The sequence below is a fragment of the Larimichthys crocea genome, chromosome III (assembly GCF_000972845.2).
Source record: "Larimichthys crocea isolate SSNF chromosome III, L_crocea_2.0, whole genome shotgun sequence".
In the NCBI taxonomy this organism is placed as follows: Eukaryota; Metazoa; Chordata; class Actinopteri; family Sciaenidae; genus Larimichthys; species Larimichthys crocea.
In genome coordinates, this window is record NC_040013.1 from 27,303,012 (window position 1) to 27,316,117 (window position 13,106).

The 13,106-nt window shown below is 40.8% G+C and overlaps 1 protein-coding gene across 3 annotated transcripts in view; it reads left to right on the forward strand.

Moving 5' to 3' along the window:
• Window positions 1–13,106, forward strand: part of ssbp2a (single stranded DNA binding protein 2a) — a 48,544-nt gene that overhangs the window by 23,101 nt on the left and 12,337 nt on the right. For all 3 annotated transcript variants that reach the window (XM_019266159.2, XM_019266160.2, XM_027277876.1), the window contains exons 3-4: window positions 2,334–2,395; window positions 2,746–2,830. In XM_019266159.2, the coding sequence (XP_019121704.1) occupies window positions 2,334–2,395; window positions 2,746–2,830 (147 nt within the window). The remainder of the gene's footprint in view (window positions 1–2,333; window positions 2,396–2,745; window positions 2,831–13,106) is intronic.

Consider the following 13,106-nt stretch of genomic DNA (forward strand, 5'->3'; position numbering starts at 1 on the left):
TCATACGGGTAGAAATGAAAGGAACAGTGTCTAAATCTCGGTCCATAGTGCAACGAGAGCAACACACAGCCTACATCTGCCAGTAATCACGCTAAAGGGATCTCGCTGTAGCATGGTGAAGGTAAATGAATGAACCTCCCGGGACTGCAGACCACAAGAAGACAGGATATGCGGGCACAGTCAACGTTATTTTCTTCGACGCTTTCCAGATGAACGGGGGGAATAAAAGAACACGCTAAAAAAGTGTCCTGATCTGAACTGTCTGCATTTGTGTTTGGCCTGAGATACAGCCAATTAAATGAGAGAAATGATGGATGTCATGCCCGTTCTGTATCTTTTGTACCGTTTGAGTAATTATGAGAGAGTAAATTATTCTTTGTTATGGTGTGTATGGAAATTTCTGGGCTGCCCGTAATGTTTCAAGTTAACTGATGTCTTTACTAGAACTGCAAACTTAGACTGAAAGCACATTTGATAAACAAAGAGAGGCAGTTCCTGACTGCCCACCCCCCCCTCTCCAAAAAAATCTTCAAAGAAAGGCATTCTTCTAAAAGTCAGTGTGTCTGTGCAGCTGAGGTCAGGACGGTCTGATTGAAAGTGATTCAGTTGTTCTTGTTATTTTAACACTTGGTCACGCTGCTCTCAGAGCAACACAATAGTCTTATTATGCCCAAACGAAACATTTCATGGAAGAAAATTAAAATTATGATCATGAGATCACTTGAAAAGTTAAAGAGAATGGGTGATGTAAGTCTGTTTATAGAGGGGAGAAGCAGACTAAACAGTAGCGTCATAGTCTGATAGGAGAAGTCTGACTGCTTGCCCACAGCTGCTGCTCAGCCTGTTAGATGCTCGTGTGTCTGCGCCTTTGTACGTATCTGCACAGCACAGTCGGCGTTGTGCTCAAACATAAATCATCCCTGTTGTGGATGAATTCAGCACTCATGTTAGTCACTAACCTTGACGGAGGTGTTGAGGTGTCCAAATGCTTCAGCTGAAGTGTGTTCATCAGATGGTGTCTGAAACTTCCCACACACCTTTCTGCAGAATCAAATGTTAAAACTGACCATCCTCCCTTAGTTACTGTTGCTACACCTGTCAGTCTTTCTATTTTTGCAATGATAACAGTGACAGCACCTTTTAAAAAACAATATGATTTCAAAGAATTAGTGCGGTAATATGCACTTAAGTTAACAGGTTTCCGAGTGACTTGGGTAAGCACATGATGAGAGACATATTCTGTAGTAACCGTGAACCATGGTGCACATATTTCACTGTAATAGTGACAGAGGACACGGCTTCCTAACCTATTGTTTGTTTGTTTGTTTGCTGTGTGTGTATCTGTATGCAAATGCTGCTTCTCGTTATTAGCCAGCATTCATAAACTTTGATGGCTGAAATGACGAACCCAGCTTCATGAGTTGGTCACTATGTTCTACATTCCCTGTTTAGCAACTTAGCTATAGTAGAGTCCATAAGCAAGACAGAGGTTAGACTTATGCTAATTGCTCATATTGTCAAAGGTTATGCTTCCCTTTTAACATTAGTACTAACACAGTATGAAGACCAACTAATTCAGAGAAAGAGGTTCAATGTGTCTGGACTGTAAACTTCCTCAAATCTAATATAGCAAGATAGAGCTGCTGCTAAAAAGTGCTAGTTGTAACCAGGTCTTTTTTTTTCTGTAACCCCATAAAAATAATGTATGAATTGCTACAGGTCTTGGGAGTAACACTGAGTTCAGTGTACCAGGAGAGAAAGTAGGCAAAAATCGAGATTACTTTTGCTTTCAGACTTGATCAAATAATACAGCATACAAACCAGTTAGTGTCACGCATTCCTCAACTTTTATTCTGTCTATGAGGAAGGAAAGGAATGAAAAAAGGGGAAGGTAAGAAAGCATACAGGTTAGACACCAGTTATCCAGAGAGAAGCAAGGAATGAATGAAACCCTGGAAGCAGGAGAACAGATAATGTGGGAGAGGAGCAGACTGAAGGGTGTGTGGGTTTTACAAAGGCTTGATTGGGCTCCTCAGGCTGGAACATGTCTGTGACCTCAGACTCTGCACATCCCCTGACTCAGTAAACACACATTTGCACACACACACTCCTTCACATACTTGTGAATAGACGGGGCTTTCAGGCACACATATACTCACTTATCCACTTATAAATCCATGGCATGAGAATCATAATATAATTACATAATAGCATGTGTTATAAAAATTCCCTTGCACCTTCTCCAACCTTGTAAAGCTGGTAATTCAGATGGCGGGCATGTTTTATACTTAATATGTATCAGTCTGTCTCACTGTCTTTCTCTGTCTGTCCAGATTCGATGGGAGAAGAACATCACATTAGGAGAACCTCCGGGGTTCCTCCACTCATGGTGGTGGTGAGTGTTTTTGTGTCTAATGATTCAAATTACGTTCCTCTTCATGCTGTTTTTCTTCATTCCATCATTGACAGCATTAAATAAAATGATCATTCTCCTTCCTTCTCCTCCTGTTTTCATTTATTCTCATCTCATTAATTGTCCCCAAAAACTCTTCCTCGGGTTGCTGTTTGCACATTGTAACGCACTCATCTAAAGTCTATTCCGATGTTGATAATAGAGTCGTACTTATTGCCTCAATTCTGGATTTCCCTGCCTCTAAAATGGACTATTATTTTTTCATCTGTCAAACGTTAATGTTTCTCTTTTGTCATTATTCTTCTCTCTGACTACCTCTTTGTGTGTTATAGTGTTTTCTGGGACCTGTACTGTGCAGCTCCGGAAAGAAGAGACACATGTGAACACTCCAGCGAGGCCAAGGCCTTCCATGACTATGTGAGTCTACACTGATGTGGCCTTTCTTACCCTATCTGGGTCAGTGGCAGCGATTAACACAGGAATCTCTGCTGCTGCTGTGTTATATGGAAACATTAAGTAAACAAGACATTATAAAATCATACTTTGAAAAAGTAAAGACAAAATATATAACCATGATGTGAATAATTACAATACATTTTCAGGGCTCGACCCATTGTTTTAAAGTTTTTCCACATCATTTTTGAGTTTGGTTGTTGCTTTGGTCTGAATGGGGAAAATGGCATTGTAAAATAAAATAAAAATGAAATAAAAGCTGCTGCTGAAATGACCTGCGGTAAACTGTCACTGTGAAAAGACGCAGGATAAAATTACATATCATATCCTTGAACTGAGTCTTAGATTATGAAACATTTATCTCATAATGTCTTTTTATTTATTTGATATTGAACACTTAGGGGCTCCATTGTATTAATATTGATGAGGAGATGTGTTTAAACTGGTGTTAAAATGCTAAAATGACAATCCAGGACTGAACAATTGCAGGTAACACTTCACCGCTCACTCCACTGTCTCCGTCTCCTACTTCTTACTCGCTGCCTTACGAAGTCATGGAAAAAGCAATATGGATGATATAGTTGCTTTCTGCTTATATCAAAAGAACAGATGTAGATTTTGGTGTGCATTTAGGCGATGAAGTTGAGCCTGATTTACCAACCTTTGTCAGTTTCTCACATCTAATCCCAGGAGCATACACTTAACACTGCTGGGTTATCATATTACTGAAACTTTACAGCCTTGTAAAATGGTTTTATCCCATCACGGGTCTTTGATCTGAAGTGGTGTTTAATTGACTGCTTGTTGTGACGTTCAAAGTGTGTGATAAAGAAATGTAGAGAAGGTACTTCTTAAGGTTTGTAGTACTTGTATTCTAGCAGAGCACAGCATCTGTAAAATGCCACACACACACACACACACACACATACTGCCTGAACTATTGTGTGCACATTGCGCTGAAGAGCAGACTGGGCAGACAGGCAGTGTGGCCTGTGTGGTGGAAACATTGTTTATTGCTGTGTTTTCTCAGTGGGGCTCCACATATAATTCCCGTACATCAAGGCATGGGTTGATTTAGTCATGCACCGTACACGGTAAGCAGTGCCAGTGCCTCTTGGAGTTAGATTAGCTGGTGACTAAGAGAGAAAGGAAGTGTGGTTCTCTTCGCTGGAAGTTGCGATGTGGAGGAGGGTGTGTGAGGGGGGGTATCTCTCCTCTATTCTGCTTTTTATGTTGTTGTTTTCCCTCTGTAGCCTGACTCATCAGATTTGTCTGTACCTTGGTTTATTGAGATGTATTGTTGGAAGTGCACAGGTCAGGGGTTTCTGCCTACCCCAGCAGGATCCTCTTCTCTGTGGTCCTCTCCATCCTTTCTTTAGTCTTGCAAACCTGCAGAACTGGTGGGGGCTCTCTTCTCTTTTATCTTCTTGCAGCAAGTGTATGTGCTTGTGTGTATGCGTGTGCATACGCAGGTGATGCTGCTGATGCTGCCGATGATGATCAGGGTGATGAATAGGCACTCCCAAGGACGAGGCTGCTATGTGATGATGTCATTCTGGCTCAGAGGAAGGGAGCTGGAGGGCAGCGCGACCTCAGCCCTGGGAGACAGACAGAGATGGGAGAGGGGAGAGGTGGACTAAAACAGGGGGACATAGATAGAAAGAGAGAATCAGACAAAAAAGATACATCTTCTTTTGTTTTTGTTTTTTATTAATTCATTAATCTCAAACACCAAAAAACAAGCAAACCACATTTACAGTAAATTAATTAAATTTAATTGTACTCCCACAACCACAGTATCTTGTTGTTTCTTATTTTCTGATCAGGATCAATTCAATTCAAGAATCATTCAGAATCTATCTTAACATCATTAGCAGAGGCCACCAGCAACATCGTATTCTTATATTTCCTGCAGGGATGTAATCAGAGAATTATAATTAGACCAATTGTAATTAGACCAAGGTCACTTTCAATCAACTGTGCAAATGCTTCACTGCTTCTCAGATCCAATCAGAGGTACTACCCACATATCTGCCGCTCAATTAAAATAAAACGAGGGGACGACTGCGGTGTCCGTCGTTGTCAAAAGTAGCACGCCTTAATTTGATGCCGGTGTTTCTCTTTCAGTCTCCTGACTTTGAAAGACATTTTAATGGTAATTATTTTCAGATAGCTAATTACTGAGCGAAGTCCTAATTAATGCTGGAGAGATGTAGGAGCTCATTCGCATCATCTTTGGTTGCTTTCCTTTGATAATTGACGCCATTTTTGACAAAGCTTTTGACTTGATTTGCGCGATTATCCCAGTTTGAACTACCTACCGTAGATACAATTGGCTTTCTGATTCAAAGAAACAGTTTGTTAACAGTGTCTGCAGACGTGTGAACGATGTTTTGCAGCACGTGGTTGTGTGCCGTATATATATGTCGATCTTAGTGTGTGAGGTTGGTCTTCCAGGACATTAATCCAGTAATCTAATGTTAAAAGGGAAAGAAAGAAATGACTGATGAACAAAGTGAAGAGAGATGCAATGTTATTGATTTCCATTCTCAGACGAGGCTTTTCAGGCATCAGAAAGGCCGTTTACAGTTCTGTTAAGTGCTTTGTAAATTGTTCTTGATACTAAATGAGCAGTTTCCATTTGTGAGAGGCCATGAAGTCATAAAAACAAGCTATTTTTAAATTCTTATGCTTGGCCCGGAAATGGCCTTATTGCAGACAAAAGTCAGCTGCTTAGTTACTTTTCAGTCTTTTAGGAGTAAGACATCAGTCCTCAAGGGTCATTTCAGGTTTTTCCTAACAGTTGTGTGGGACAGCTGTCACACAGCTGTAACTTCTTATAATGCAGCTGCATCATACAAGTCTCGTAATTATTAAGTGGGGAGAAATATGATTGTATTTCTGTAGGAACAATAGTTGGGCCCAAAGTTAGAGAAGCCACTCTAATTTCTGTGATCTTAAAGCGGGACGAGAAAGAATCGAACCAGCATGAAATTGCTTGTAAGACCTGTAGAAACAATATTGAGCATATTAGTGGTATTTCCTCTACTACATTATGACATTTAGACCCTTTAAAATGTTTGCTGTATTGAAAAATGGGCCATTAAATTGAAATACAAACGTCTACATATAAATTGTGGTAAGTGCATTGATGCGCGATTGTGTGTTTGTGTGTGGTGCAGTAATTGTACATTATACATGTTTGCATTTCCCTCAGTGGATTAGTTTTGCAAGCTCTGGAAGAGACACTCTAAAGCAGAGTGGTAGTAGAAGAGCTGACGAGTTCGAAAAATTTGGGGAATTTGGAAGAAGAGAACTGAAAGTCCACTTAGAAAGATATCTCACTCCTGATTTTAGGAGATTATCAGTGTCCAACAGTTGTACTGGTTGTGCTGTGCAGCCCCCAGATAAGAATGTGCTTATTAAACGAAGAGAACTGTTGGTTAAAACACTATTCCCCCTGGATGAATCATAGATTTTGTAGACAAAGTGATTATTGTTAATGAAAATATGCTGTGAACGTCTGAATATGTACAATTACCATTATCACACTGTTTTGGCTTTTAGCTTTACATGTTTGTCTCATCAGTGTGTGATGGATATTCACAGAGGAAATACCCCAAAAACAAGAGTTTAAAAGCTATTGAGTCAAACAGAAGAAGACAAGGTAGATGAATATTAGGGAGCCCGGCCACACATGCAGGATCAACCAGGCATGCAACTTCACATAGTGACAGATGACATGGACGTTAAATCTGAAAAACTGGAATGCAGAAACAGAGAGAGACAGACTTGCCGGTGAATATTTCATCCCACAAAATTTTGACTTTTTAAATGTATTTTTCTTAACAAGACTAATGAAGAAGTGTGAGTGTCTGCAATTTCATGAGACAAACTAATGAAGAAGTGTGAGTGTCTGCAATTTCATGAGACAAAAGTCATTTTTAAGGTTCTCTGTTTACAGAATATGGCAGAAATTGAATGTAATATTCATAACTATGTTTTCATTGGTGTACAATCACTTGAAAGTACGAATTGTTTCATTTCATATCTACAGACACTGAGGGCCTTTTGCATTTTTCAGCAACTAAGATGCAAGGTACCAATAAACGCTACACAATAATCCTGTAAGGCTTTATTATGTTTATGTGGGGACACCTTGAGGGGGCTCACTCTCAGGTTGGGGACTACTTTTATTAAGATTTTACTAAAAAAGGTAAAAGTGTAATGGAAATGTGTCATTGCACCCTGCTGGCCATCTGTACAAAGCTAAATTGCTTAAGATGAACAAAGAGGTTGACAGATGGATGAACTGGAGAGCAAGCAGTAGATACAAAATGTGCAGTGGATAGGCAGCAGTGTTACAAGTATTTAAACCAAGGAGAGCCTGGTATAATTGTGTGGCATCACTGTGGGAGATAGCAGGCACACGGTAGTTAGAGGAGAAGAAGAGATCAAGAGGCAGTGCCAAGAGCAACCCCCTTTGATAAAAATGCACCAGCTCACGCTGCTAGATCTTACATTCGTACTCTCTCACTCATGCATGGGAATGTATTCACACCGCTCAATTTGACGGCGGCGCACGTAGTCTGTCTTTATTGTACAGCCAAAGGATACAAACATTTGTAAATAATATGTAATAACATAGTACTGCTTTGCTCATTCACATCCTGATGCACTCTTAGTGTTTGAAATCTCTGGAAAAACAAGTGCTTACATTCTGTGCTTGGATGAAGGACAGGAAGCTGCAGTGACCCTGAGGTTGAACTGAAAACAGCTTCCGTCTGCAATGAGAAACACGTTCTGTACAGTATGAATGTGCGCTATTAAATGAAAGAGGACACTCATATGCATGCTTGACCATGGACATGTTTTCTGCGGTATTCTCGGTACAATCATTGTTTTTCTCACACTTCCCAGAGAGTTGCAATAGATGTTGTCAATTATTAATTATTAATTATTAATGTTTAGTTTCTTCCTAGCACAAAGATGTGCAATATGAGTCAACCCTTTCTGGCTAAATTCGCCACTTGTCCTCAGGAAATATTAAACCATAATGATCCAATCACCATGAAATTCAGTGATTAATTTCATGCTCCCCAGGGGACCATCTTCAATTTGAACACTCCAGGTGTGTTGCTGTTGTGCTGCCGACAGGCAAAACTGTCCACATTGGATGCAAGATGTTCTTAGAGTTATCTAACAAGTCTCTTCAACTTGTCTCCGATCTTTCACAAAAATGTTCAAACTGAAAGAAAGCTTGAATTTCAGATTACTGCTCTTTTCTACATCACATTATCCCCTCAGACACTCTTAGGAGCCCAGATTAAATAAAATCAATATTACACCTCAACAGTCCAACTTTCTTGCGGCTACATTATTGACTTTGAGACTTTATTTCCCTGAAGTCGTCTTCTCAGGCAGAGCTGCCTCCCAACAAGCTCCACCAATTCATTTCTCAGCAAAAGTTTTGTAACCTTCCGTCTAAGCTGAACCATGTATAACTTGTTTTTCCAAGTCTTTGTTGCACATTGTTGCAATTACCACCAGCTGCATTAAGCCTTTTGAAGATACCTCTTACTGGAACTAATTATAAACTGATTATTAGTTAGTTCCTTTAACTATTTCAGTTTCCCCTCCCCGGGCTTGCAATCTTTAAACATTGCTATATTTTATCAGGAAATAATATAAAAACTACTGTGAACAGCATCACATTTGTTCTGCAAAGAGCTGCAGTGAGGATCGTGTTGAGGACTGACTTTTTATTATCTGATCATGTATTAGCATAAAACGAACCTGAGGATGAACAGCTTGATTCAGTGGCACAAAATGCAAACTTCAATTCTGACCAGAACCTGTTTGTGTGTATTTGTGTGTGCGTGTATTTGTGTGTGCATGCATATGAGGAGACAGAGCAAAACAGAGAGGACTGAGACAACCTAGAAACAGAGACTCTGTTGGCTCCAAGCATTGTGGGTAACAAGCTGATTCCAACTAGTTGAGAACCAATGGGGGTTGGGGAGACCCCCAGTCTGTTTCCAGGGAAACAGAGCTCTTTCTCCTCTCTTTCTCCTCTCCCTCTCTGTCTCTCTCTCACACACTCCCATGTTCCTTCTTGGCGGTGTTGAGGAGGAGGGAGATGTGGAGGTGACTCACTGTAACATCATTGCCATGGCAATGAAGAGCGAGCCGAGTGTGCAGAGAGAAAAGAACGTGAATTTCCATAGGTTGAGCAGAGATGGAAATGGTTGTCATGATCTCCAGCAGTTTGGAAAAGAAACAACAGAGATTTCAGTTTCGTGCACTTACTGTATGCTGGGCTGCTTATGCACACACTCCTCACTCTGTCTCTCCCATTTTTTCCCTCCCCCTGCTTCCCCCCTCACTCCATATACTGCTTCATCCTGTCTCTTTCACACTTGCAGTTTTTTTTTTCTCGTCTTCATTCCCTCTGTCTATCTCTGTCCCTTCCGCATTCCCCTTTACCGCATGTCTCTTATCATCTTCCTTCCTCTTTCGCTGGCCTGTTGCGCGCAGCCCGCTGGTCTCTGAGGAGTGTGTTTTCCACTAGCGTGTTACGCTGAGTCATGTCACATGCGTGTTTGGACATGCTGAGGTGGAGTGTTAATGTGATGTTGACATATGCACACCTTGCTGCTCTGCAGCGGGCAGGGGCAAAGACGAGGCCGTGGCACAGAGTGGAGGGGAGAGGTTAACTGAGGGCAGGGGAAGACAAGTAGGTGTAAGAGTGAGAACAGGACCTAACAGAGCTGTTAGATATGGAAGAGTAGTTTCTAGTTTGACTGCAGTTATTATTATTAATTATGAGAATAAGGGGCTTTGTCATGAGCATATGTTGTGTGTCTGTAACAGTTTGAGGAAAGGTGCTGTAGTGCTTTCAAGCTTTAAGCATATTTCTGTTTAATTCTAACTAAAGTCTAAGTTGATATTTTCTAAAATATTTATTGACAAAAGACCAGGAGGAAATATTTCAGCCACAGTGAGCTCAAATTTTTGTGCATTAGACAGTGACTGTGTAGTTTAACATCCAGTCTTCCAGACACATCTGGGAGGAAAACTATAGATTTGCTGCAATGTTTTACACGGCAGCAACGTTACAGGTTATGTGTGTGTGTGGGATTATTAGCCAATGATCTAGAGATTGAGCTGTAGAAGTTGCGGCAGGACTACAGAGGGAGAGCCGGATGGCAAAGCGAGAATGCTGACATGATCAGACCGGCACGTTATCTCTTTGACCCCAACTAACCTCAGTGGTTTTTTTGCTGTTGTAGACACCCATATCCTTATCTCGTGCTGCCTCTTGTGTCTGGCCTTCTAAGCATTAGAAAGACGGCAAGATGAGACACAGAAAGTGACTTCTCATTACTCCTTCCTCTGGGCTGGATTGATGCGTCATTCTAATCCACTCTTCAATCTCAGCAATTGCACGATGATATATTTCTAAAGGATTGGATCGATTCAGTGTTAAAGATCACAAAATCTGTGGATTTCAGGTGAATCAATTTTCTGTCTTTGCATCAATCGACCGGATAGAAAAGACCATGACATAGTCTCCTCTTCATCTCAAGATATGGCTTTTAAATCTTCCTCTGAGTCTCTCTACCCTTTCCTCTCCTCTGTGCTCAGTCCATCTCCCTTATCGCTCTCAGTGTCGTTGAACCAAGTGAGATAGTGGTGGGAGAAGTGTGGCTCCCCAGCACCGAAGTGACTATCATTTTCAGCTCTGTACGTGTATCTGACAGTGCATCAGCCTGCGGTTCCACCTCACATTTTATACAGCTTCTCGCAGCCTCCGAGATGTTTACAGGGGTCGATAATGACATGGTGATAAAGAAAACACAGCCAGTGGCCCCCCTTGACTGTCAGCCCCTGTTCAGCTGATATCACCCTACCTGTAATCACCCGCCGAGACCAGGTAGATTAGTGTTGTGCTGCCATTTTACCCGGTAATCTCCTGTAATGTTACACTGGGAGTGCCTAGGTGCTGGTGGGAATTCTGTTGTGTAGGATAATGTGCTGCTGAAGGTGATAAAGATTGAAACAATGTAGGGGGGTGAACTTTAAGAGCCAAGGATGTTGAAAAAGCCCGCTGGTTGGGGATGAAACGCAAATTTATACTGTACATTTTTTTTAAATACGAAGGGATTACGGAAAACAGATGGGCACTGTAGTTTTTAGCAATCGTCACCCAAACAAGCTTAAATAGTACATTTGTTGGGGACATGTTTAACACTCTAGAGAGTATTTAGGGCAGCATGGAAGTGTATTTCTTCACAGTAAACTGTAATGTCCATTTATGATATTAAGGAATGAGTTTTATTGGTCCAGATAGAAGGGACAAACGCAAGGAAAAAGCAAGCACTAGTCCTGATATAGATTCTTGCTTGAACAATTGAAGATCCTTTTGTAGGTGAATAATAAATATGCCAAAAAAGAACAAAAGAAGGAATGTTTCAACTAAGTTTATTTCACTAGACATGCTTTACGTTAAGGTTTAGCTGATGTACAGACAATACTTATTAGAAGGATAAAATTTATTGTTGGTTTTGCTTCGCATGGGATTTGTTGACCAAACTTATTCTTGAAGTAGAAAACTGCAGTGTTAAAATGAACCAAAAGGAAATTGCCAAAACTACAAAAACAAGCAATTGATGATGAAACTGAAATATTGTTTCATAACATGCAATTACCAGACTCAATGATACACTCTTTTTTTATTGGCAGATTGAGCAGCCAGATATTGTTGTTAAACAGCAGGGATCTGGGATGAAGTGCGCAAAGAGAACTCTTTTCCACTCACTGCTGTGGAACATATGGCATTTTTTGGTTACAAAAGGGAGCTATGAATGCCAGAAGGCGATTTTAAGCCTATCTGCCTTGAAATTGAAAAGTGAGTTTGGCTCAGGATTGGAGAGTGGAGTGTGTTGATCTGTCTCTGGTCGCCACGGGAGACTGTGAATAATACATGGTTAAAAGCAGAGCACACCCATTCTCATCTCTACACTGCTAAACACACTTGTCTCTCTCTGTCTTTCTTACTTATGTACTGACTGAATGTGTTTTCTTAGTTATAAATATACCCTTTTTGTTCTTTTGACAGTGACTGACAGTTATATTTTGTGCATATACACTAATGCAGAAATCAATCTTCTTATTGTCTTTCTGCTCTCACACTTTAATGTGCAATATGTGTATGTGTGTGTGTGTGTGTATTTTCCCTGTGACTGTCTGTGTGTGTGTGTATGTCATGCAGACTGGTAGCATCTCTTCTTTCCGCCCTCCCTCCCCTCCCTTGTTCAGGAAGTGGACTAATGGCATTTGAGAGGATGGAGAGAGTGGGAAAGAGCGAGAGGGAGGAGGGACGGAGTTCCTTCCTGTGTGGTTTGTCGTTTGTAGATCCTGTTGTACTGCGGGTGGCCTTGAGACTCAGCGGTAACCCTTCTGCACCCTAACACTGCCCCTCGCACCACAAAATCCCCACCACAAGCTCCCCTAAGAAAGCCTTCATTCTGACTCTCTCACTGCTTTCTCTTTCCATCATTTGTCACTGTAATTAATTCCCAAAAGTAAATATAATCACCCCAACCACCGGTTATATAGTTCCACCATTAACTTAAAAATATATAACTAAAACATTTAAACAATTAAACAGTTAATCACTGAGCTGATCCACAGAAATGTAACTTTTTAGATAATGTATTATATATGTCGTTTTTTTTTATTTATAGCAAAAATGCTTCTGCTGACAGTAAGAAAACTCTAGAATATCACCAGCCCTGTCCTTTAAGTCCGCATGTGTGATAGAAATAGATTGTTATGGGATGGTGTATGAAAGACAAAAAAAATGAGACAGAAACAAAGTGTGCCTGTGTGAGACAGAGAGGTGGAGAAAGCAATGACTGAAGCAGGTTGAGACAGTGAGAGAGAGACAGATAAACAGACAGAGAGAGAGAGAGACAGACAGACACAGACAGCCTTTTGAGATTCCACTCACGAACCTCTGAGTGTCTCTCAGTCTCTGAAGTATTGAATGAAAATGACTCCCCACCTTCACACACGTAGACACACACACACACACAAAGTTTGCATGCATTACACACACACACATTAGCGAGGAACACTATCGGTAAACATATAGGGATGAAAGAGTTTGCGAGTTATCTCATTAAGTATTACTGAGCCCTTTAGTCTGATGGGATTAGTGTACTGTGAATGTAGT